The 26,636-nt window shown below is 47.7% G+C and overlaps 1 protein-coding gene across 3 annotated transcripts; it reads right to left on the minus strand.

Annotated features, from left to right (window-relative positions):
- On the minus strand, positions 1 to 25,981 carry LOC149342396 (organic cation transporter 1-like). 3 transcript variants are annotated; one of them, XM_089544669.1, is made up of 11 exons: positions 25,805 to 25,981; positions 18,561 to 18,911; positions 17,641 to 17,744; positions 14,158 to 14,312; positions 12,626 to 12,794; positions 8,145 to 8,274; positions 5,384 to 5,508; positions 4,550 to 4,764; positions 2,389 to 2,570; positions 1,296 to 1,510; positions 1 to 550 (listed from the first exon to the last, which is right to left on the minus strand). In XM_089544669.1, the coding sequence occupies exons 2-11, from the start codon at positions 18,894 to 18,896 to the stop codon at positions 436 to 438; spliced, it is 1,746 nt and encodes a 581-aa protein (XP_089400795.1). In that variant the 5' UTR covers positions 18,897 to 18,911; positions 25,805 to 25,981; the 3' UTR covers positions 1 to 435. The 3 variants fall into 3 exon arrangements, with proteins under 3 accessions (XP_089400795.1, XP_089400796.1, XP_089400797.1); XM_089544670.1 differs by lacking the exon at positions 25,805 to 25,981 and adding an exon at positions 23,103 to 23,187; XM_089544671.1 differs by lacking the exon at positions 25,805 to 25,981 and having other exon boundaries at positions 18,561 to 18,607; positions 18,675 to 18,811.
- Between the last annotated feature and the right edge of the window lie 655 nt (positions 25,982 to 26,636).

Below are 26,636 nucleotides of genomic sequence, written 5' to 3' on the forward strand. Positions count from 1 at the left end.
TCTGCTTCACAAACCATTTATTGAGATTGCACACACTTTGTACAGAAGATTGGTGCCTTCAGCTGCGAGGATTTCGTACGCAGGCAGGTAGAAAAAGGCCGCTGCTCGATTTGTCAGTGCTTTTCCTGGCTCGTGAAACAATTTACTAAGGTTCTGCGCATTGCAAGCGTTTTACAACCATGTTGAGGTCCCATTTGGTTCTCATTCTGCGGGAAAAGAGGCAGTGAAGCTGGGCAAAAATAATGCATCAAAGACCCGTTCAGGTTCTACCTAGTCCTGCCCGGAGTCAACGCTGTTTTTACTAGCATAGACAGGCGGTTATTGTATTCCGGGTCCGCGGTGATGTCAAGGGCTTTTTCAACGCTGCGATGTGGTCTCATGATGGAGTAGACGCCAGCTATTGCAGACCGCAGTCACTGTGCAAAGACAGTGTCTTCACCTGACGGTGTTGTAAATAGTTGCGACGACTGACTCATCGTTCTCGTATCCTTTGTTAAACTTTGGCTGTGCAGTCACTGGCATCTTTCTGTGGAACGGCAAGATGCTGCGCCTGCAGGTAGGAATGAGGAGTCACAAAAAAAAGGTGCAATTAGACGGCTGCCGTACTCTCGGTAAGGCTGTTGTCGGGCCGCAGTTGATGAGTGTTATATCGACTTTATCCATCAACGTGGGACACTACTATTCCTTAAAAAACAAGCAATAAATATTCACTAATATGATGCTATTAGAGAATATCCTCGTGCCGTCCCTGTACCTAACAGATGTGTTACTACCCCCTTGCTGGCTGCACCTCAATACATTTCTCACCTTTTCTTGTTCTTTGTTCTACCTTCTGCATCCCACCCCTACAACTGTAAACCTTAATTGCCCGGAACGCTTAGCTAACCTGCAACATTGGCTTTTCTCTCGCGTTGTTTACATTCAGTGCTTCCTTATCTATGAACCTCTCGTCCAACGTTGCACGGCTGGCTATCCTCGGGCCAGCAGACGGACTAGCTGCCCTTGATGACATAGGCGCTGCACGTCGTCGACACGTAGCGGTAGGTGCCAACATACTTGTTTCTCTCTCTCTGGACCATACGGATTGGTAACGCGGTTTCTAAGTTTCAGCTAACACAGCTTTAATGAGCTCTTCCCAGCGGTGAAGTTCATCTTTTGGTCTAGTTGTTCTAAAGCGCGAGGTACTACTGCACGCTTGTCTGTGATTAGTTTGTCCAAAACAGGTCCACGAAAACTTAATCCAAATAGCAGCGACCTCGACCGTGCCAGAAATAAAAAATTAATGAAGTGCTTACCTTTTCCCAAACTGCGGACCCTGCGCGGGCGCCTCGGCGCCACCAGAGAACAGCGGGCAAAAGCACAGTCCCTGATCACGACCGAAGCGCTCGCCGTCCTCGATGGTCTGCGGCATGGCGGTGCCTACTGTCTCCGGCAACATGAATAGCAACACGCTGGCCACCAACGCGAAGCAGCCCATCACCAGCATGGGAAGATACTCGTCCATCTCAGCCTGGCACAAAAGGCAAAAATATTGAAAGTTAATGGATTTGAAAGTCAACGTTCGTCACTGACGTGACTTTAGAGCAGTACTAGACTGACGGAGTGCGTGCATCGGCGAGGGCAGTAGTATCGGGGGCAAATTTCTTCATGACACGCGAAAAGCTGTTTCAGTGCAGTTTCCATTATTTACAAAGATGACGTCATTTAATTACCGCATGGGACAGAAAACGAGAACGCGGATTTTATCCCAATCAACGAGGTTTTGAGGGACCAGTTATTAACAAAGCTATCTGCATCAGTTGCCACTTACACGTCCTGGAGACATTTGTCCGCGATAGTACAATTGCGTGGTTCCGGCTGCAAACTCCCCTCAAGATACAATGAGCGTGTAAAGTCTGCAGTAAAAAGTGGCTAAGGGCCACCGGCATTTTTAATGCTTTAGGCCAGGTCTCTCGAGCAGCTGCTCTCTTTGATTGAGGGGGAAAGACTGTGCCGCTTGGTCCTTGCAGATTAACTTGCGAACCACCTGCTGATCACGTGATCTAGCACCGTGTTTCCAGGATCAAGCTTTATTTGGGGATGAAGTCAGCCTCTTATAGATATGGGAAGAGTACGTGTAGGGTCCATTATCCCGCTGAACATGAGTCTATATCGGCGGCAGAGGTCGATGCTCTGAAGGAAGAAAAATAGTTAGGCACGCGCAGAACAGAACCATTTCCACTGGTTTATGGGCCCAAAAATGGTCAGTGGCACTCTATGCAGCATTACGAACAAAGAAAATAATTGTAGTGCCAGCTGGTATCTTTGTGGGAGACTCTCACGTGCTCCTTCTGTAAGGAAGTGAGTACGCAGCACGACAGAAGCTTTTTAATCTTCGAGAGTCCGTACCAAGGAGGCGACCTGGGCGCCGAGCAGGCCGCCTACGTCCCCCAGCAGCCTCTGCAGCAGCACGGCGCGGCCACGAATGACGGTGGGGAACACCTCTGATGCCACCTGGTAGGTGATGTTGTAACCACCAGCGAACGTCATGATGAGAGTCGTCGCCATTACGAGCGTCCACGTGTTCGACTCTGCAAGCAGAGGACCAGAAGCGGTAGCAGAATAAGATGGCATCAGAATAAAGTCCAGTGCGAGGACGAAGCATTTCGAGAACAAGGGTGCATAGAGCTTCGCGCTAAGCTGAAAGCATCGCCTCGCCGATTCTGCAGTACAGCCTTGTACTTGAAACAGTTATTAGCACCATTCAATACACACGTGGCCTCAAAGATTACCAGCTTCTATTTGCCCTCCTGGACACGAGCAAGAGCATTAGAAAGGCCTAGAAATTCTCATATACCTAAAATGCATGTTTCTGTCTAGTGAAGAGTAAATACGAGGTCTGTTAGAAAAGTATCCGACTTTATTTTTTTTTTTTTTGCGAACACCTGATGGATATGAAACAAGCGCGCTTGCATCAGCTGACCTTGAACCTTCCTGCGCATGCACGAATTTTTTCCCGCCTGCCGATAGCGTCAGTCGCTGTGACGGAGCGTTTGAGTGAGGCAGTGCGCAGTCCTCTCGTCGGTTTTTCACTGCAAGGGAAATGGCGGAGTGACAGGAGCAGCGCTACTGCATCAAATTTTGCCAGAAACTGGGCAACAGCCAAGTGGAAACCATTCTGAATATTCAGACGGCTTTCGGTGACGATGCTATGAGCAGCACACAGATTAAGCAGTGGTACAATTGGTTTAAAGACGGCCGCACATCGGTGGAGAGCGAGCCACGCTCCGATCGCCCATCAACATGCCGAAATGACCAGGTCACTGCTGAAGTGAACGCTGTGGTGATGCGGGGCCGTCGTGTTACTATCCGAGAAATTACGGAAGAGGTGAACATCACCAATTTTTCTGCACATTTCATTATCACCGAAGATTTGGCCATGGAGAGAGTTGCGGCAAAATTCGTGCCGAAGCTGCTCACGGTGGAGCAAAAGCAGCTTCGGTCAAATGTTTAGGGGAATCCCCCAAGGTGGAGTAGATTTGTAATAAGGCAGCTTCGTGTTGAAGTCTCACAGGACATGCTGGATTCCACAAACAGTGACCCCGACTTTATCAACACCATAATCACTAGTGACGAGACTTGGGTGCACGGATACGAGCCGGAAACCAAATCCCAGTCGTCACAGTGGGAGCATTCCACGTCACCAAGGCTAAAGAAGGCCCGTCAAGTGCGCAGCAATGTGAAAGTGATGCTGACTCTTTTTTTTTTTACTCCCTCTGTGTGGCACACCACGAGTACGCACCCCACAGAGTCAAACAATGACCAAGGAGTACTATAGGGATGTCCTCCGTCGCGTGATGCTGTGCGGCGCAAGAGACCGGAGTTGAGGTCAACAGGAAAGTGGCGCATCCATCACGAGAATGCTCCTGCACATTCCTCGCACTTGATTCAGACTTTTTTGGCAAAAAACCAGACTCCTGTAGTTCAAAAGACTCCTTACTCTCCTGATATGGCCCCCTGCGACTTCTGGCTGTTTCCCAAAATCAAGAAGCCATTGAAAGGAGCGCAATTTCAGACAAGAAAGGACATTATGGCTGCCACGACAGCTGAGCTAAACTGAATTCCGAAAGGGGCCTTTTCGGAATACTTCCAACAATGCCAGCACCGCTGGGAGAACTGTGGGGAGTCCCAAGGAGACTACTTTGAAGGTGATTAGGTTTCCAAGGCTCCAGCTATGTTAGTTTATTTTCTCCGGCCCAAGGTCGGATACTTTTCTAACAGACCTCATAAATAGCCTTAACGTGGAGTAGTTGTTTTCCCCTCCGTGTAAATGTTATTAAATTATTACGGAAACCCAGCAGTTTGCTCCTCTCTAATCGACGCTGGCGCCTAGTGTAAATGCTGGTTCGGGAATTTTCACGACCAGTAAAGCTATCGAACGACCCTGACTGTATTTACAGCGCATTCTAGACTCTTTCAGCTGGTGTTGAATAAAACTGGCCTGCTCGGTGATTCCCCAAGAGTGCATGACATCCGGCTTATGATGACGCCTTGAAATATGTTTGCTCACCTGTTCTGAGCATCCACATGGTGAGGCAGACCGTCCCACCAATGAGCATGAAGATGGAGTTGGGCCAACGCCGCCCCAGAGTATCCAGCGAACAGACACAAATGAGGTTCACGGGAAATTCGAAAGCAATGGCGATCGAGAAAGTTGAGTATATGTTCAGGCCAAGTCGCCCCAGCTCCAGGGTCGTTACGTTGTAGCACATGCTGATTAAAAACCTGAAAACGACACAGCAAACGACAACCAAGAATGTGATGGCTCTGCTGAACAACTAAATTCGAGGTGGATCTCGTTGTCGGCAAAAGCCACGGTTTTAGGCAAGTTTTGTGCCATTGCAACGCATACCTGCAACTGAATTAGACCTATGCCGTATTCTAACTTTCTAGACTCGCGAACAGTAAATATTTTGCTTTTCCTGTCAGAAGCGTCGAATTAGCGCTGGCCATAGAAAATCAGCAAGTTATTGACTTACTTACTCTGACGATTTCAGATTTTAGATATAAAATGGCAAAAACGGGGTTATGGAGACGTACACTATTGTACCGGCAGTGAGCGTGTCAAATGCCTTCTTTATGTGTCTTCCGTGGCGAACAAAAATTATGATTCTTAATTAAGATACTTCTCTAATAGGCGTTAGATTTTGCATCACTGCGTTCTTTAAATTAAAGCTGCGCGTGCTTAAGCCAGGTCATCCTTCAAAGAATACTGGTTGCAATAAGTAAACAAGAAAAATTTACAGTCTATTCATTGGGTCCAACTATAGTTCATTCTCTGTAGTACCTAAAAAAAAAGCAGAACGATGCCGTAAGATTATTGGACTTGCATATGAGTACGCACCAGCTGAGGTAGATAAGCACTGTAATTTTACGGATGTTTGGTGACTTGAGCATTAGCATAGTGCCCTCCCAGAAGCTCGGGGCCTTCTCAACGGCTGCATGCGCCTGCACGTCGCTGGCAGTTTTCTGCGAAAAGGGCAAAGAGAAACAGGAAGATCAATGAATTTAGCTCGCTTCTCAGTTTAGTTGCACGTGAAGCTTTAGAATTATCTGGTCTCGCGGCTCGTGGTGTCCTGTTGATGGAACTGGTATTTGTTTAGTGTCTGACTTTGGGCGCGGTCGGCACTAACTTTGGTAGTTTTGAAATGACTACGAGTGTGTCCGAAAAGCGGCGGATCAATATAAGAGAGCTACGCAGTCTCTCATGGAGCTTTTAGCACAGCTCATCAAGCTCGAAGAAAATATAGTATCCTAACACAGGAGTAGAAGGTGCACTTCAGCTGAACATGCATAATCAAAGGACAGGCGACCTGTGGTCCGTTTGAGTAACAGGGAGGATTCAAAGCGAAGGAAGACGTAGCCAGCGGTAGCGAAAGGTCTGCTGGACGATGAAGTTATGATGGCCACACCTGGAGCAGGGCCGTACTAAACGGCGATCATTGCCAGAGGCCTTTGTTTTGCAGTAGACATGACCAGGATGATGATGATGATGATGATGATAACATATCTAACTTTCCAGGCACCGTCATAATTTAGCAGTACAATACCGCACGTTTCAAGTTTTATGATTACTTGATTTTTTTTCCGGCCCCACTTATCACGCTTACTCTAAAATATAGACTGTGTACCCGTATAGGCGCGCTCATTTAAATATACACGTGAACATTTCTAGACTGCACATCAGAAAATGCTGAATTCCATATATTTCAATAATTGGCCTATCTTTCTGCAATATGACCAGCATGAGCATTCCTACTAAGAAAGCACAAAACGGTGAGGGTTCTAACCTCTTGTGACCATTTTCCTACTTGACATTTGATGCTGGCGGCCAAATAGCACCAGCCAAATAAGTCGCTGCCGGTTTTTACTGCTACATTACTGCAAAATTTTACGTTGTCAACGAATTCGTGATAAGGAAGAACTTGTATTACATCTGGAAGACCTGTGCGAATATATAATTTCAACAAAATTTATTGTCCAGCCGTTCAATGCGATCGATGAAAACCCTTTAAAATAAAGATATTGCTATATACCACGAGAATCGACCGTTACTTTCAATATTCCCATAAGAGTGTCTTACAATTTTTCAATTTTCAGAAATTTTGCCCGAGAATGTTAGGCATGATTCAGTGTCACGTAAAGCGTTTTTTATGATTGTTTATTAGTGCTTTTTTTATGCTGACACAGATAACAGTATAAATAAAATAAATTGCGAGATTCGCAATTGAGAATTTCACTTTTCAGTCGAATTAGAGCTGCGAGCCGCTAACGTAATCCGGACAATGTCGGCCCCCTATTCTAAACCTGTCACTAGTACACACTATAAGGTCGCCGCATGCAGCATGAATAGGGGCCCTAAGCTTGGTTCCCCTATTCTAAAGGACGAGCTGTTGTAGGTTAAAGTGTTTTACTGTGGGTCGGTGAAGCGCGGCAGTCGGCTTCAAACCGAGCCCATAACTCGAGCCACTTGAGCAGCCGTGAAGCGCAGTGCGTTGCGTCGTATCTGTGAGCGCTTTTCTCCAAAAACGGCAAAAGAGGGCAAAGCCGTCATCTGCGTTCCCGGCTTAATTGCGTATAAGCATCCGGCGGCCTTGCCGCTGCCTTCGAGGACTTCAGACCTCTCGGCTTCTAATACCAGTCAGCTCCCGCTAGTTAATGCGCTAAGCCGCTAAGCTTAGCTCTACCATTTTTGTTATTATTATTGTGCGTTTTAGCTCAAGTCTACTCAGAATGCACTTCGGTTTTAGAGATGCAACATGCCGCTCAAGATCAACAACCTAAGACACGTATGAGAACAGCCTCTATTAATTAGATCAAGTGACGATTTCCTACACCCGAAAGCAAGGCGGATAAAAAAATGCTCAAAACTTTATTAGTCTAGGCGAACAATATTGCCGCGAATCATTGTAACGTTTGTTTGTAGTGTTTGTTTGTTCATGCTTCAAGGCTGCCGACACGCCGCTTTATAGCTTCGTCTGTGACGCAAGACGCGCCTAGATTTATCTAGATCGATCACATCCAGGCGGAGCCGATTCTACTTTGCGCCAGAATGTTCTAGTAACTTTCCAAGCTTTATCTCGAATGTTCGCTATCAGCTTTAAAAAGAGCACGGCCGACAGCGGCGGGCATTCTGTTCGACGACCGCCGAGCACGCTTGTTGCTACGCCACCGCCGAGTGATTCAGTCCTTTGCGGGAAGTCAGCTCAAATAAAGAGTTTCGTTTGGAAACCATTCTCGCTGTTTTCCTCTTCGCCGGACTGCAGTCACCACTGCACGTGACCCACGTGACAATATTTTGTCGAAATTATGCAGATAAAACTATAAAATGCTTCTCACGGACAATACGTTTGGTTCTTAAAAGTTAGTTTTGCAGAATAGGAGTAAATTAGGCTAGGCTGAAGATAACTTTTGGACACTGGATCCTGGGAAGCCCTATAGGGGCTAATGTCCCTGTAGTCACTTTGAAGTTGCTTTCATGACTTCTTGGCTACTATTTATTTATGTAAGTGGAGTAGTGTGGAGGATGAACCCGAGATAAAACACTAAAAACAGCGAGTTTTTTGGTGGCGGATTTCCGCTCAGCTGCAGCGCGATCCACTTACCCTGAGCAGCTTGTCCAGCTGTTCCTCGGAGATGTCCTTGCCGTTGATGCGGGCGATCCTCTGGAGGATAACGAGGGCTTCCTGTTTCCTATTCACGGACAAGAGCCAGCTGGAGGATTCCGGAACCCACCTGGCATGGAAAAAAGTAAGATAAATTCAACGGTTTTGAATATGAATACATTACACGCATTAGGTTAACAGACATAGCAGATAGTAAACATAACTTTTGAAGTTCAGTGCTTTTTTTTAAAGACTGTATGTCATTGACTCACAACACCTAGTTGTGTTGCGTACGCTTGAAGCCATATTTATGCTCGCAACAATAATTAAAGCATCAGTTCTAATGTGGGCATAGCAAATCCGTTTTCTTTCTCGACGAGAGGCTTTATAGCACGAGGAGACGCGCACATGACAATAGAGAAAACGCAGAGCTAACTCGCCACTAATTTATGTTCACAGCACAGAGGCCTAAACATAGGAGCTTTACATAGTATGCACGTTCAGGTGCCTTCGAAGAACCCTCCATATATTTATCAAAAAGGGCGATGGAAGCACGCTGATGCGTTTTAGTTGTTTGTTTCGTTTAAAGTTTGTCTCCAGAATTTCTCGGGTGTCTCGGGTTCCTGCTGTATGCTTCGACGGTGTATTTGGCGAAAAATGGCTGGCATTCAAAATCATGGCAGTGCGCCTCGCATGCCAGATGGTGTGCGTCGGTAATTCCTCTGCACCTAAAATCGCTTCCGCAAGGAAACAGCGATGCTACTTCGTTTATCAGTGCATGTTTCAAAGCTCACGGAACGTCATATTGGCAATTAGGAAACAAAAACAGTCGAGCGAAGCCAGCTAACAAAGTTCTAACTTGAAGCTCGAAGTACAGCACTTTTTGGTCATGCTGAGTTTAATGGAGGTTGCTGATGTCAATAATTTAATCAGCTTACGAGCGGTTAAAGGGTAAATGTGGAGGTTACAAATTAAGGGTAACTAGAGGGGCCCAGCACATAAGGCCACCGACAATAAATTAAAATCTATAGACAGGCAAATTATTTAAAATAAACCAAATGTTACTAGCTCCAAGCATACCCTTAGCAAAAACTAATGCGTTTGGAATATACGGTGGGCTATTTAAATTGTATTTTAAACACATTTTGTATTCATGAATGCACTAAAAATATGTAGGAAATACGTTCCTGAAATTTCATGCTTGGTATTCGAAATATATTTTTAAAATGTGCCAAAAATACCTCACTTAAAGCATACTTCGAGCACTTTTCAAATACGTGAAAAAATATGTATGCAGTTTTAGCATCTTGTCAGTGTATTAAAAGTGTATTTTCGGAAATATGAAATTAATTCATCGAAAGTATACTTCAATTCTAGAAAACGGGCAGCCCTTGTAAACGTATATGTATGCAGTTTTAGCATCTTGTCAATGTATTAAAAGTGAACTTTCGCAAATATCAAATTAATTCATCCGAAATATACTTCAATTCTAACAAACGGGCAGTCCTTTTAAACGTCTTTGCACACTTCTAGCTGCCGTTGAACAGTCGAGTGCTCGAAATCGCGTTTCGGGAAATGGCATTTGCGTGTCGTCAATGTATTTGAAGTGTACTTCCGTAAATACGCAATTCGTCCAAATAACACTGAAATTCTAGCAAATTGGCAGTCCGCATTAGCATGTTTGCAGCGCACTACAAGCTGTCGTTGAACAATCTAATGCTCAAAATCGAGTTTCGGGATCGCATTTTGGTGCTGACCATCTATTTAAAGTGTACTTTCGTAAATACGCAATTAATCCGTCTGAAGTATATTTAAATTCTAACAAATGGGTTGTCCGCGTAAACATATTTGCATTACACTTCAAGCTACCGTGGAACAATCTGGGGCTCGAAATGACGTTTCAGCGAAGAGTGAAAACTTTCCCGTTCTTGTCATCCTTTCGTTTATGGTAACTTCTAGCAGGAAGGTGATCACCACTTATACCCCTGCTACACGGGCGCTTCGAATGCCTTCCAACCGAATGTCATCTAACGATGCTACGCGTGTTCTGTCTAAGGGAGTGCTTGAAGATAATATTACGCCAATGAATATTAACCGCGTCAGCATGAAATTTCCCCGGGAGTGCGCCGATGAGGACGACTGCACTCATACTGTTGTTTACATCGCTTGTTTACATAACATAAAACGCAATCTGCGCTTTCGTTCTATTACAAAATCTGTTTTCTTTTTTACTGGTTGTACTCGTGCTTGTTTACGCAGTGCGACAATGTGTGGGAAGCGATGATGCGATCGCACGCCTGAGATAGCCGGGTTGTTGGCATCGCGCACGACTGGCGCTTCTCGCTTCTTGTCCCGGCTTTCTCCGACGTGACCAGTACTTTTTTTTAAACTACTTTATCCAGAAGTATGTCTGGCGACTGTTATCCACAAGCTAGCGACGGCGACGACTGCTGCTGGCCGTAAAGCACGGCTCGGCAGTCTGGGTCACACCGGCGATTCCCGTTCATCGTACGCGTGCCCTGCGATGTAAGCAATAGTTGATTTCAGGTCACTGTTGCCAAAGCTACACCTGGTGACTATTTGTATTCGCTAAACCTTGTGATTCGCTCTTCACAACCGCCGAAATCACAGATCCAACCCTGCGAACTCGCTGGGCCTAGTCGTCGCGGAAGGGAACAGAGCCGTCGTCGACTGAAATTGATTTGGCAAGCGCTTATCGCTGGTGAGTGTTCAGGTGTGCACACGTGAAATATAGCCGTTCGTTTCGCTCATTTACAAGCGCGAGCATATACACACCGCCGCCTCATCACCGTGCTCTCGCTCAGCCGCCGACAAGGCTGACCGTCCGCCGACCGGATTCGTCGGTGTCGTTGGCCTGAAAAACGTGTCCCTCTAGAATCATATTATAGTAAACTAGATATTTCACTATAATTACATGCTGTTGTTCAGCGTGATATATACTGTCGTTGTCGGACTAGTGTGACCGCCGTCGTCTTCGTCGCTGTACACTGTAAACGAGCTGACGCTTAGAATGCGTTTCGAAAGTGTCGTGCAGCACCGCGGCAGTCCGTCGAGTCCGAATGTCATTCCTATTCTCGAATGTCATTCCACTCAATGTCATTCGAACATATCCGTGTGAGAACGTGATAGCATTATACCAGCAAAAGCGCCTTGGGTACTTCTGGGTCCGAATAAGCCAGCGGAAAGGACCCCGTCTGGCAGGGCAGACCGGCTCCCTTACTCACCCATGTATCTGTTGGTTGACAGTTCGACTCCTGACCTGTGCCTGACGCAAGTTTCAACTAGCAATTCCGTTCTCAATTAATTTCAGATTCGAACGCGACCAGTAGGGTACTTCTGCGATAATTTGGCAGTCCACAGTATTTGCGCAAAAAAAGGCCTCACCGTGCAAAATAGTGCGTCGCTTTCTCTGGGTATATATACGGCAAGCCAAGTATAGCGCTTGTCGTAGGATTTGTTGTTTGTCGTGTCGCTGTCGTCTTGGTATGCTGTGTGTAGGTATCAGCCGTTCCCATTCAATCACGCGACCTTATAATATCAGACTCCTGCTGATTAATACCCGTGTACGATTGAAGAATGAACCCGTGTCATTCCATGGAGCCGCCCAGTAGACTTTTTTTAAGCCCGAGTAAACATATTTTTAGCATATTTCTAATGTATATTTTTATTATATTTTTAATGCATTATAAATATGCTAAGCGGGCAAAAATGTACTTTTCACGTATTTTTAAGAACGATTAAAATATTATTACTAGTATACTTAGAAAGCATTCGTATTGCAGTTTAAGCATAGGGACAAAAAAAGGCGAAATAAATATGAAATTAATACAATACGTTTGAAATGCATTTTTAGCACATCCTCTTTTTCGCTAAGGGTACGTAGCAAATCCCTTGTTCGCATAACTGCTGCAAGCGGGGCCCTTAACTACGCTTTCTGTAGTAGCTATCGGATTGTGTAGAAGATAAGGCTGCAAGAGGCTCGACTGCTTCAGCAGTTTAACAGTCAGCCATTCCCACTTTTATCCCCTTTCTAAGGTGCTGCAGACTATTAAGAGTGTACTTTTGTGCAAGCGTCGTAATGGTCCTCATAACTTTGAGTCTAACCTCAGGCACGTACGCTCGCACTACTAGCAGCGCTGCCTGTTTCGCGCTTCTAAGATCGCATACAATAAGGAAAATTTCGTATTCAGTTTTTAAGCCTAGAACTGCAAGCTACGTGCAAGTTACTTGGATATTATGTCGTCTCAGTGCATGTATTCACTCATTACTCGTCGTCCACACTCTTCAGCAAGGTCTTTCTAGCAGTTATAAACTCAGCCTGCACAATAAATCGTCGTCTCACGCTTGGCAATTAAACGCGAATTCTTGCTCTGAGAAGGAGACTTTTAAATAAAACGAAGTGCTCCTTATTACTTGAAATGAAATGCTAGAGTAGCAGACCATAGAGCGGGCTTGCTCACCAGAACAGAATGACGAGAAGCACGCTGACGCCTGTGTTTGTAGCTATGAGAACCCTCCAGTTCTGCAGCAGGTACGCGAACCAGGGTAGCGATGTGGCCATCACAGTCCAGCTAGTGCCCCACAGGAAGGCCACCAGCGTCCTGCTTTCGGACATGGTGTACTCCATCACTGCGAAATATATATTTTGGAGCGCTTCATCAGAACTGATAATCGAGATGAAAAAAAAAAACATCTGGCTGCCATGCTTTAGTACATATTTTTCTCAATCCAAGTAAACATAGATGAGTACTGTGTTTTTATTACTTAAATACATGATTGAATAACACACGTGCTGGCAGGCTCTGTCCTCCGGACACTTATTGGTAATTACTGCTGAACAAACTAATGGCAAAATTGCTCTTCTTCAGAGCGAGGACGCTCTTGACAACAGTTGTGCTATGAATCAACTGCAAAGCGCCGCCATCGCGGAAAAGCGGCACTGCTGTCACTGTGTTTCTCGCATTACGCCACGTGGCGTGAACTAAATTTGTGGGCACAGAATTGCACATGTTATCGGGAAAGTCGCTTGTAGGGAGCTTTCCTATGTTCCTCTGCTCCCTATGTTCAACCCGCCGCATGTTTGCAGAAAGTGATTTCCCTACACACTCCCTTATTTTTCTTAAGGAACCACATTTATTTGTAAGGCCCTTTGTTTTACAGTGATAAATACCAAAAATGACCACCGCTTCTCCTCTGCTCTTGACATTCTCTCCCGCTGCCTCTAGAAATCTAAGGAACTCCGTAATTTCAAATTCCAGGGGAAACCCCTGTTTCCCGCCTGCGTGCAGCGCCCAGGGTTTGGCGGCACCTTACAACCGAGCGTTCCACCAGATGACGACAAAGATTGCATGACACGCAAGCTGTTTTCGCTACATTCATATAGCAACTAACCCGGCTCCTTTCCGTAACATAATAGAAGAGCACAACCCTGACAAGTGGCGAAAAAAATCTATGGGCATCACCGAAAGGATAGAGTAATTCTTGTTCTTATATTTCGTGGAAACGACGATGTGCACGAGGTGACACTGCATTTTGACGCGCTACGATGAAATTGCGATACGGCGTGGCTTGCCCCATTAACGCGCTGGTTTCTTGATTGTACTTGCTTCAGAAGAGGCAGAAAGTGACGCTTCAAGCAACGTGATCGGGAAAACGTGATTGTCACACGACCAACCATTACTTCCCAAGCACTATTCGGAAATATTTTTTCCCAGTGAAGCAGAAGTTCCCTGAACAAACGATTCCCTTAACTGTGCTTCAAGCTCCATGAAGAAGTGGAAAAGATTTTGGGGTTCTAGCTAAAAAAATACGTGCTTCATTTGAAATGCTTCAACAAAGTCTTATCCTTGCTTCCCCGACTAACTACAGAGTCGGCTCATGATCGGTTTCATATTTTACTGTACATAAAAATGCGCAGCTTCTCTTCCCTTGCAATTAGCGTCTGTCCATCGATGCACATAGTGCGCTTTCTGCACATAGAAGCGCGACCCACCTAATACGAAGACCGTTGTTGTGACAGTGTATGATCCTGACGCAGCGAAGAACTTGAGTACCGTGTAGCTATGAAAGTCGGAGAAAACGGCTCCTAGCAAGTTGCAGGTAGATCCCACACCGATTAGTAGTAGCGCAGTCTTTTTGCGGCCAATCCTGCAAAGATAAAACAGGAGCCTACCGTTAAACGCAAAGCCTCGAGTGAGTGCTAGTCAGTGAAGTGTACATCAGACTATACTCTAATTAAGCTACAGTACTATCAAAATCGAGATAAGGCACAGGGATTATGGTAATGGCCTCGAGGCTGCTGCTTTACTTCGTTGAAGTGAAGTTGCTGCTACGGCACTTACTTTTACATCAACGTCATGACATGAGCAGTGCACGTTTCACTTGCTATGCACAGCACATCTTGTTCTTGCTAAATCCTTGTGTTTCTTAATTTCTTATGTAGCCATGGCACTCTTTGGACAGGCTGATTCTGCACCATTGAAATCACACTATGGTCACCTTTCTCGGCTTCCTAGAAAGCACCAGTGATGTCAAACACTGTCGGATCAAAAAAGCTAATAAGGTAACACGTAATTTTACGATGCACAATATCTAAATAAACTGTATGCGTGTACTTGTGCATACCAATCCGTTTAGAGTTCCCCGCGTTTTGTTAGGCTGCAAGTATATTCAGAAAACAAGTTTGGCTCATCTTCTTCCCCTTGGTTTTGCATTGTACACGTTCCACTGCAGAGTGGAAGTGCTCAACTAAAGGCTGAAAAGTAAATAATGCGGCCCGATTAATTTTGGCATGCTTTATATCGATACTCGCACTAGATCTGTATAAACTTTACGTCAGCGATGTGTTATCGCATAGAAAACAATATAACTCCGTCCTTATTTTCATTCCGGCTCGTAAGCAGCGCAATAAAGCGCGCTTTTTGACTGCTGCGCTATAGCGCGTTTCTCGCATGATGGTCACGCTTTAGATGCCGCAGCTATGAGAAACGTAGTTCAAAATGACACTCTAATTTTATGACATTCCAAGATGGGTCATTGTGCACTGCCACCTTCTCTCAAATTAATTAAAGAGACGTAGAGTTCGCACCACATAATTAGGGTTTGTAGGTCATAGGTAAATATTTAAATTTCAAAAGTGTTAGTAGCATTGATGCTGTAAAATAGGTTCTTTTCATCCAATCTTCTTAGGAAAGGCAGTGGTGCCAATAATGGGACACCCAACTTATTCTGCGCCCTCGCCGAAGCGTTCCAATTCAACAAGACAGACAACCGGTTCACCGATCGGACCACTGTGGTTTATTAAATGAGACGTGCCGGTGATGTTGGTTGGAACCTGGCACTCTTCACAATTTGTTAATTTGTATGCTAGTATTCTGTATAATACTGAGAAGGTGTAGCGCCCGGCGACGCTATAAAGCGCAGGCGCTGAGATCGGCGTTCCCGCGACAGAAGAAAATAAAGAACGACAGCGCGTGCTCGGAGCGCACGCCCGGCACGCGCAGTCCGGAACTAGAAGCCTGCCACGCTGGTCGTCTCTGTCTGGTGCTCCGCTGCGACCCCGCAAAATCTTCAACAGTGGTGACCTGGCGAACCGTGCCTTCTATCGCAGCGGCGTTCCAGCATGGCGTACTGGCAGCACCCAAGTTTCGACCCGCCGCTCCCGGCGTTCCGGCCTGCAGGCGTCGGCGGGTGGTTCGCCCAACTGGAGGCTGCGATGTACCTGAACGGCATCACCATCCAGCCGTTCAAACACGAAGTCCTTTGTGACATCCTCCCGGCCGACCTCCTGCGTCGGCTCACCTACTCTGCCTTCGGCGGCCGGCCATACGATGAGCTGCGTGCGGCCGTCGTGGCGGACTTCGGCGCCTACTACGTTCCGCCGCCGCTCTACGACGCAGCGGACCCGTTTTCGCCGCCGCCAGCCTCTGCCCCTGCACCGGCCTCGCCCGCGCCCACGCAGCCTTCATCAGAACCCGGCCCGCCTCAGCAGCCCCTCGCCGCATCGCCGCCACTCCCGTCCAGCGTCTCCAGCCCGGCTGTCTCTCTCGACGCCATACCAGGTGGGATCCGCACGAGCTCCGCCTCGCGTCCTGCTCCCACTACCATCCGACCCGCGTCTCTGGATCTGCCTCCTTGCGCTTCAGTGGCGTTGTCGCCAGAGCCTCCTGCAGCCAAGGACGACTCTGCGGCAGCAGCCGTGCCGAGGCTTCCGGCATCCCCATCTACCTCGTCACTACCGCCAACAGCTCTGCAGACCTCTGCTGTGAGGTTGACGCCGCCACCGCAGCATATGCCATATACCAGCCCCACTACCCTGGCGACCACACCGCCTGCCCAAGAGGCCCCACCCCAAGCCCTCAGTACGATCCACTGCTTCTCGGATTCTGACCCTGGCAGCTCGACACCGCTGCAGCAAGCGTCTGCTTTGGTGCCTGACTTGAGCCACCCTCGGCACCGAATGGTCGAGCTACCCACACCGAGTAGTGCAGCAACTGTCCAACCACCAGCTGTGCCTGTTGCTGTCAGCCAGCCGTCTGATGTAGCAGTCTCAGCTCCACGGCATGTCACTGCCACAACCTCCTGGCAGCCACCTACAGCCAACCGTGCCCACACGCGCATCAGCACTGGCCAGTCGCTCCGGACTGTCACTCCCGCTTCGCCCAAGCACCTGGCATTGCTCCCAGCAACTTGCTCCGGCATCGTCACAGCTGTCGCCGCTATGTCGATGGTCAAAACACACCTAGGCCACGGAGCCGTTTCGCCCACTCCAGCGCTTGTGCCGACGTACTCGGCGCGCCGGATTCCCCCCGACACCAGCTCCAACGTCCCCACACCGACGACACTTGTGTCCGCGGGCAGCACTACAGTCGGTGACGGCCCGACCATGGCCTCCCCTGCTCCCATGTCCGTTGTCAGCTCGGCACCCTGCATCATTCGCCCCTTGCGCAGCAGCCAGGCTCGTCCACCTGAGCCGGCGCACTCCACCCGACTGCTCTTCCCGGCCTCTGACCTGAACTTACCGGACCTTGTAGCGACCCCGTGGGGACACTGTTACTCTAGCTGCCTGCTTGCCTGCCGTGGCTACTCCATCTCTGCCCCGTCGGCACGTACATTCCGACGTTCCGTCTAGGCGGGGGGCCCTGTAGCGCCCGGCGACGCTATAAAGCGCAGGCGCTGAGATCGGCGTTCCCGCGACAGAAGAAAATAAAGAACGACAGCGCGTGCTCGGAGCGCACGCCCGGCACGCGCAGTCCGGAACTAGAAGCCTGCCACGCTGGTCGTCTCTGTCTGGTGCTCCGCTGCGACCCCGCAAAATCTTCAACAAAGGTAAACGACAGCTCAAAAATAAAAACCACTTTGCCTTGTGGCTGTGTGCAAGATCAGTCTTTCTCGGCATGATATTTGCCTACATGCGCGTAACAATCAACAAAAAATTCGTAGGTCTGGCACGATGTCCAGCAACCGATAAGCTTACTTGTCAGCGAGAAGTCCTGAGAGCAGGTAACCTGAGATTGATCCTGACCAGTAGGCGGTGTGGACGGCGTACATTTTCCAGCTTTCGCCGCATATCCACTGGTTCTGTGCAATGAAAAAAAAGTAAGCTTACTGAATGATGGTTTAACTCACAAACTCATAAATTTGAAAAACACTTAAGCTCCGACTTAAGGGTACGACGAGATAGTGTTGATGGGTTCATGCCCACATATATGCGAAATGGTCATTGTCTACTTTACATTCATAGGTCCCAGGGAGTCATAATACACTTGCTGGCGCAGTGGTGCTGCTGTTATGCGATGCACCCCGGTCACATCGCGATGGATGCAGTCCAAGCCAAAGTACTATCACACCTGAACACTGCATGCAAAGTCGCACTTTCTGCGAAGACCCTGTGACGTTTCCTTGTATTTTCAGTCATTTTGCACCATACAATTGACATGTTTTCGATTATTTTAAATCGGAATCCATCGCTCCTTAGTTGGTGTACTACTTGTGCAACGGTTTTTCTTTAACTTTGTTTTTCAGTAAATAAAATACAGCAGGGTACATTCCACAATTTGCCGTCTTGCTTGCACCAGTACTAGGCATTTGCTGTTTTCTTACTCCTGAAATATGAGCATGCAGTGATTAATTATGCGCAAGGTAGGACCACACGATGCTTCGAACCAATGCATCAATTCTTGCTTTACTTGTCGCACCTTACCTCGAGGCGGCTAAATTTACTGATGGCGCTATAATATCAACACAACTGTGTAAAGATCCAAAACGTCCATCTGCTAGTGCAGCAGTGTCCACACCGAAACAAGCTGTACAAATCCGAAGTGATATTGCATATTTTGCACTCAGTGAAGCAGTATGCATCCACAGAGATTTGCAGGAAAGCTTGCATATACGCACCTCCATTGTGACTGTTGTGAAGAATTCGGATGGGTCAAACTTCCATCCTGTGGGACAGAGATCGTTACTGCCGTCGGCAAAACTTATATTGCCGCCGTCGCCGGTCAGGCTCACCAACTGGCATCGTCGACGCGGCAGCGCAGTGGTATTCACGAAGTCTTCAAGTGATGTTCCGTTGAAGAAGCACCACTGGCTGGGGGGTGCAATGAGCAAGAACACGTGGAAGAAGTAGCACAGCGTCGTGTTCCAAGTGGCCAGGATAAGAGCTCCGATCATGATGGTTTTGTTGAACAGACCGAAGCCACCCACTTCTTTGAGCACTTTCTCGAACTCCATGGCTTATTTCCCTCCCTGCGCGGAAAGTAGGTATTCATCAGGTTTTCATTCAAGCCCTTCAAAGGTACTAAAAGCTACAATGGCATAGAATGCTCGGTCGACTAGCCCAAAAGTCAGTACCCTGGGAGTTGGCTTACACGGCACAGTACCATAAAATGTGAAGCAACCCTTGATTGCATTCGCTTTCGCTTGAGCAAAGTCATGTCCAGCTGCGCCTAGCATAGTATCAAGTCATCGTCAAGCAACTGCGGCCGCTCACTACGCCCTCAATCGAACTGTATACAAAGAGCCGCAAGGCCTAGCCCCTCTCTTTTCCTGGTAACACTCAAAGTACGTTGACCTACTCTCGCAAATACCGCAGTGAGACTTTTGCGCGCTACCTCAAGTGCCACCCTGGCTTCTTCCGCAATGCAAAATACAAATACAAAACACTGGCAACGAGATTGGTAGTGACCAACCAAGGAAACCAGCTAACCAGCATCGGGGAGCGACCGTGAGGTAGCGCAAGAGACATCAAGCTGCGCAGCGAACGGATTCCCGGAAAGAGTGAGCATTAGACGTCTGGGTCACCCAGAACAGTACTACGAGTTGTCCGACGAGCGGTCGCCGTACGTACCTCGTACTTGCAAGTTAACAAAGTCGCCGAGTATAATATGGTACACACTTTTCTGAGCCTTATCGGTCCCAAGACATACGCACTCCCGAATTGACTGTCAGCGCCGGACCTGCCACCGGCCAGGCCGTTCGACGCGCAGACGAGCTTGCTAAAGCGAACACCTGGCGCCGCAGACCTCCGTCATCGCAAACACGGCGAAATTCTAGAAGCGATTTCAACGAGACAGTAAGAGCTTTGAGAATTTTGTCGCAAAACTGCGAAGCTTAGCACAAGCGTGTGATTCCAAACTTTCCTGACAGACTGCCTGCCCGGACGCCTGCGTGCGGACCCAGAGGTGGCTGCCGCGCCATATTCGGAGGAAATAAATGTTCTTCCTCCTCCTCGTCCTCCCCTAGTCCCTACGTGATCGTTTTGCGCACGGCTTGAAGCGCTAAGATATCCAGCGCATCCTGTTTCCAGAAGGAAAGACAATGACGTTTCGGAGAGTTGTAGAGAAATCGCTTTCTATGGAAGCCACAGCCAAGAGCACCGTCGTCGCGCACGCATCGGAAGGAGCGCTGTTCAAGTAAACAGACGAGCGTCGACGCCGGCCGATGGTGGGGTGTCAGATGCCTACGACAGCCGGGCAGTAGAGCGCGTCGGCGGCTTCCTCTTTTCACTGGTTCTCCCCGAATCACGGGAGCAAAAGCTGTTCGCAAGTAGGGGATACGTACTTATGCCAGAAGAAAAGTCATATTCAGTGTGCCTGCCGCAGCACTGTACAGAACATAGAACTATCTCGCAATAAAGTGAAAGTGTTCGCGGAAGTGGACCACGGCGGCCTTGTCGACATGGATGCCATGTAGAGCCATGGTGGTGGTGAAAACATTTGTTTAATCATAGGGAGAGGTGTTGGGGGTCGTGACCTGATGGGTAACGCCCTTACAACCACTAGGTGTGATACCTAGTCAGGCACACCATTGGCGTTTGCCGCAGCCCGGGCGCGCTGCGTTAAGGCCCTTTGGGCCTCGAGGGTTCAGCAACCGGACAGGGTCGCCTCCCAGTCCTCTCGGGTGGGGTTCGGGATAGGGGGTAGGGATGGGTTCTGCTGGCAGGCCCACACCATGTGGTAGGTGTCAGACACCTCCCCACAGTGTGAGCACCGCCCGTCGAATTTAGGATCGAAATGCTGTAGAATTGCCGGGCACAACATCGTGTTGGTGAGCAGGCGCAGGAGTACCCGCTCGTTGACCTTTCAAAGCCCTTTGCATGGGGTGGGAAGAGTTTGGTGTGTGGATTTGTAATAATCGCATATTTCTTTAAATGTGTAAATCGGATTGAAATCGAAGTCCTGGTCGGCGTCGGGTCCCGTGGGAAATGCCCGGAGAGAGAGCGCGCGGGCGGCGGCGTCGGCTGCCTCATTTCCGTGGACGCCTTGGTGACCTGGAGCCCAAACGATAGATCGGTGCGCGGGATCCGAGTCTCGGCTACAATTTTGGTAAATGCGATAAGCTAGGGGAGTAACCCACCCTTGCGTGACGTTTCGACAAGCCCCTCGTGAGTCGGTGATTATGTATTTGGAGGAGGTGTCAGAGGCTGCCAAAGCGATGGCAACCTCTTCTGCGTGAATTGATGACTGGGCCTTGAAAGTAAGGGCGTCTACTGTTTTACCCTCGTGGACGACCGCGGCCGTGTACCATCCCCTGGAGTCCGGGCCGGACGCGTCCACGTATAAGACTCCTGGTTTGCTCCGAAAATGGCGGTCCAAGGCTTCCGCCCGCGCCAGGCGCCTGCCATTATGATCCTCTTTGGACATATTGGTGGGGATAGGCCGCATGTGGAGGGCGCGTCTCCAGTGTACGGGAAGGCGGCATCTCTCCTCTGTGAATTGAGTGGGCTGGATGTGAAGTCGTGCTAAAAGGCGGCGACCCGACCCTGTCTTTGTGAGACGAGTGTATTGGTTGTTGAGGTGGGCCTCCCGAAGCTCCCTAAAAGTGTTCACCATCCCCAGTGCCATAAGGCGGCTGGTAGAGGTAGAAACTGGGAGGTCCAGCGCTCGTTTCATGATTTTGCGGAGGATGACCTCGAGGGCATCCTACTCCTGTTTCCGCAGGTGGAGGTAGGGAGTCGAATGCGTTCGCCAGCAAAAAGCCGCTTTTAATGGAAATAGACTCCGGTGCAGAAATTTAAAAGGCTTTATGGTAACAAGAATCCCTCATTGACTACGTTGACACTCCACACGTGCACGGGAGCACTCGTAGCGCGAAAGGGCATGATTGACGTCGATGCCCGCACAACGATCAAGTTGAAATCCTGCATCTGTATGTCGTGGACGGAAGTGGTCCACCCCTTGTTGGCCGAGGCTCCCTTCGAACCATCCGTCTGAAGTGACGCAGCATCTTGGTTTTAAACAATCTGCACCTGCGAACTGCTCCCAAACCCACGACAAGACCCGTTGGGATGTGTAACCAGCTAGCCCGCCAGTTCGTCCTGAGCAAAGACCCGTTTGTAAGCGTCTTTTAGAGGGTAGTGTCAAGGTACGTCGGGACAATTGTTCGTTCCTACAAGAAAAGCTTCATTAACTTGGGCACCTCATTTCCGCCGAGAGCATCCGAACTTCACCCGGGTAGACCGCTGCGCTCATGGACGCTCCTGATGCTGACAAAAGGCAGCAGCTACAGTCCTTCTTGGGCATGGTTAACTTTATGGAACTCTACGCCAAATCTGCCCACTCATGCGCACCCATTCAACAAAGTGCTGAAGCAAGCCATATCCTGGTGCTGATAGGAGGCACGCCGAAACTCCTTTCGTCCCATTAAAGCTGCCGTCGGCACATCGCCTATTCTGGCGCCCTACAACCCAGATAAATCGCTGCAACTGGCCTGCGACAAGTCGAAATACGTAATAGGCACCGTTCTCTCTCATATTTTTCATGATACTGTAAAGCCAGTAGCGTGTGCTTCTTGCTCGTTGTCAGACGTTGATAAGAACTACAGTCCGCCTGGGAAAGAAGGTCTCGCGCTTGTCTTTGGAGCGAAAAAATTTCACCTGTACCTCTTCCGGTGAAGCTTCACACTTGCCACAGACCACAATACGGTGCAAACATTTTCAGACAGAAAACCTGAATTCTACCTATCGCAACAACTTGCCTGCAACGTTCGACCGTGACGTTAGTCCGCTTATCGCTATGAGCTGCTCTTGAAGAAATCTAGCGATAATGCTGAGACAGATTGTCTTTCAAGATTGCCAATTAAAATACATGAAAAGCAGTCCGCAGAAGAAAGTGAACAGTTTTACACTATGTGGTTATAATCGCTGTCCCTCACAAGCGCTGACGTTGCACGTGCTACACATCAAGATACGACACTCAGCCAAGTCTTGGAGATGAAACCTTTAGCCGTCCTCTATCTTGGATAGGTGATAGAAGCCTTATTTTGACAGGACAGGAAATGACGGCCCATCTGGCCTGCTTACTGTATGGTATACGTGCCACAGTTTCTCAGATGCAGCAAACTCAACTGTTATAAGAGTTACTCGGCGGGCACCTAGATATTGCGAGAAGCACAGAACTTGCACGGAGTTGCTTGCGGTGGGCAAAGATGGATGCTGGCCTCGAGAAGCACGTCGAAAGTTGTCAAGTTTTTCAGGAAGAACGTTCGACCCCCTCCGCTGCACCGCTGCACCCGTGGTCGGGGTTGACAGTCCCTTGGCTAAAACTTCACTTGGATTTTGCGGGCTCCATGCACAACAAGATATTTTAAGTCGCAGTTCACGCCCATTAAAAATGGCCGTGTCAGCTGTGCATTCTTTCTACTACAACTCTGCGTCACGCATGCCAGCTGCGGCGCGGGATACCTGACTCTCCTGCGCACAACAGCGTATCACGCGGTCGAGGAGCGAGAAGAACGCCGGAACACAAGCCGCCGCGATACGAGCTGGAAAAATACAAAGGTTCGAGGGACGCCATCGGAGCGACGAGAGACGCGGCGTAGTCGAGTTAAGCGCCAGTGACGTATACGTCTGCACTGTGCAGGTCCACAACCATCCTAAGAAAATTAATAAAGAAGTTTGCTCTCGATATAGCTTGTTGTGAGCCTAGTCACCGTTAAAAGTGATTCGGCAGGGAAAACAATTCAGTGCTTGGCAGAACTGTTTGCTCGTCTTGGTATTTATGAGACAGTGTTAACGACCAACGGCCCACAACACACACCGCTACACCGAACTGCGCATGCATGTAATCTCTCAGCATATTCGCTAGTTCGCTTCACTGCCTGACTTACTTCAACAAAAGTTGTATTATTTGCAGGAGCTGAGGTCAGAACTCTGCTCTTAGAAATACTTTAGTTTGAAAGATGCTGCTAGTCCTGTCTCTGTGTGTTCGTCTTCGTGTCTTCGCGCCAGTTGGCATTTGTGCTGCTCTTAGAGTGCGTAGATTTAATCGCCTAGCCCTACTATGAGCTTCTTTTTTCTGGACGTCTTACTGAAGCTTACAATTACCGCATCGCATGTTTGTATATTTCAGTGTCAGGATAATTCATCATTCGTCATTTTACATATTCGCAATGCACACGACCTTTGCAGCAAGACGATTGGGCCGAAATTATATTCAGATACGCTTTACGTTTTTCTTGATCCCAATTAATCCTAGAACATGCCGGCCGAAGGTGATGTGTCTGCATTCACAGGTCTTTGAAGCTTAATCATCTTGCTTATAATGTAGTCAGATGGTTGAATTAATAGTTCTCCATGGTGAAAAAAAGCTCAACATGAAATTGTTTTACTTGTTTGCTTTTTACATCCTCACGACACGAACTTACTCAACAGCAACTGGTGTTTCCTGCTATTGGTTTTGAGAACGCACGCATTTTAGCAAGGTTGGAAAGGAGTTATAATTCTAACAAACACTTTCAAGGGAAATTTTGTGTTCTAATTACTACATGACAGTTTTTTTGCCGTGGACGAATTTCTTGCCTTTGTTTATTCTGTAAGATTTGTTTCATAAGTACTGAGTCCATATCATCCATGCCTTTCAAATCGCATTGACCGTAGTCACAAATTGGCTATAACGTCTTGTCCCACAATAAAAGTTTTTAGTTTCGTTCCTCGCACATCCCATGGATTCAATCTCCTTCCCGAAAAAAAAAAACAGTTTCCATTAAGAATCGTCGGCATTTCTACAAGATATTGCACAAAACTGTTCAATGAATAAGCCTTATACGTATCATTTCTGGGCTTGGTGCTGTTATATCTCTACGTTACCATTCATGTTCCCGCTTTCCTCTGTAAATAAAGCGTAATATTGCTCTGCATAAATGGAAGTTAGGTGCCCAAAACTGCTTCTAGTGGCGCTCAGAGGAGCGACACCATGGTGTGGAAATGTGGTAATTAAGTTTAAGAAAATAATATATTTTGTACGCCTGATACTTTGTTGTAAAATTTTTGCATATAGTAACTAGGTTCACTAGTATTACCCAGTAAAAAAAATGACTGCATCTATTACCGTGATATGTCCTGTTTCAATGTGTCATGGTCGCTGACATATGTACCGCTTAATGAGTGCCATGGCGCTGACATACGCAAAGCAGGGCTCTATTTAAAAGGTCCTATCTTGCGCATGATACAATTATAAAAAGATTAGGTGTATCATATGGCATGTTTTCAAGTATACGTAAAACTATGAAGTCAGCTACTGTCATTCATGGGAGCTTAATTTATTTATTTAAAATACGTTACAGGCGTGTAAGACATTGCGTAAGGGGGGCGTCAAATTTCAATAGTGCATTTGGCGCCGAACAAGCAACACAGATTGGAAAAAAGTAATATGCAGCAAAAATATTTGAACTGCCTAATAGAGTACAAAGGAATGGACCAAACAACAGGGAAGCAAGAAAAATAAATGCACAATACGCAATTATTACAGAAATATGCACTTATTATCACTGAACATCGATTAGCGTTTGTGCGGGCATATTCTTCTCTTCCCTTCGTTTATATATAATTCCCAGACGCGAAGAAAGCAATTTCTGAATACCCAGCATGCAGCCCACTATTCAATTTATTATTTCACTGCTTCTTTTTGGTGTAATGTAATTTAAGTGTACTTATCGACTATCTTTGATGACCTTCTCTGTCTGCTTTTCATTATCTCATCTCAAGTAATCTAAGGACGCTCTGCTACCGAAAACGTGAGACTGATTCTTTTTTAAAACGTGCTTTAAGAACAAGAGTTTCCCTTCCTTGCAGTTCTGTGAAAGTCGTATCAAAAACCAGATTATTTTTTCCGTAGAGCCAGGTTAGCGGTTCGTGAGCTTACCAGAGCGCTGATTTTGAAGCAACTTGTTATTTCCTAACGGATGCAAATGTGCTTCAAATTCTGGGCGTCCCCCTGTCTCAGCGACGAAGCTGCCTGCGTCCGCTGCGTCCTGTTGACCCGCCGCGTATTCCTGCTGCCGCCGCTGCTGGGATGAGACGAGGCTTCGTGCGTGATGAAACCGCTTCGGGGGGCTGTCATATAACGTCTCGTGGGTGTAGACAGCCGTTATAAAGATATGCGCCATGGTAAATCCTCTTTCTGTACGATAATCGGACCCTGAGGCAGCTACGACAGTTGCGCGATGGATGCTCCGTGCTGGCGTGCCGTCAGGATATCTCTTCTTTCAGAGCACGGCTTCACATTTGCCGGGTCACCCCTAGCAACTGGGACTCGGAATAAATATCTGGTGGGAGAAACTGCGAAAGCAAGAGGCTGGAAAGTGGAATGAAAGAAGAAAGAAAAATGGGAAAGTCAGTATAACTTTCACTATTGGCGGTGCTGGGTGAATTGTATGAATGCTTCTGAAGAAAGTTGCCACGCTAGCTTGCCACTCGAAGAATAGTTACTGCGCTTTGCTGTTACAGTGCACAGAACAGCCGGTTGTGTGCTCGATAACCTTCTGTGCAGAAGGCAAAAGTGTTAGACCTTAAGACTGCTTACATGTGACAATACATAAGGGCGGTTGCGCACTTTGTAACGCAGTCACCGCGCGCAGCGGCGTGATGTAACCCGATGCCCCGCAGCTGGCAATTCTACCTCTGCATGGCTCTATGTAACCGCCGCCGTACCGCCTCCCACGCTTCGTCTTAAGAGTATGACGAGGTAGCTAATC

Source organism: Amblyomma mixtum, chromosome 5 (genome assembly GCF_055824585.1).
Source record: "Amblyomma mixtum isolate Tamu chromosome 5, ASM5582458v1, whole genome shotgun sequence".
NCBI classification, from domain to species: domain Eukaryota; kingdom Metazoa; phylum Arthropoda; class Arachnida; order Ixodida; family Ixodidae; genus Amblyomma; species Amblyomma mixtum.

Coding starts and splice junctions, on each gene's coding strand:
- LOC149342396 (XM_089544669.1), bottom strand. CDS start 18,896: ATGGAGTTCGAGAAAGTGCTCAAAGAAGTGGGTGGCTTCGGTCTGTTC. Junction 17,745..18,560: donor TCACAACAGTCACAATGGAG/GTGCGTATATGC, acceptor TTCATTGCACAG/AACCAGTGGATATGCGGCGA. Junction 8,275..12,625: donor CTTCTCGTCATTCTGTTCTG/GTGAGCAAGCCC, acceptor TTTCCATGCCAG/GTGGGTTCCGGAATCCTCCA.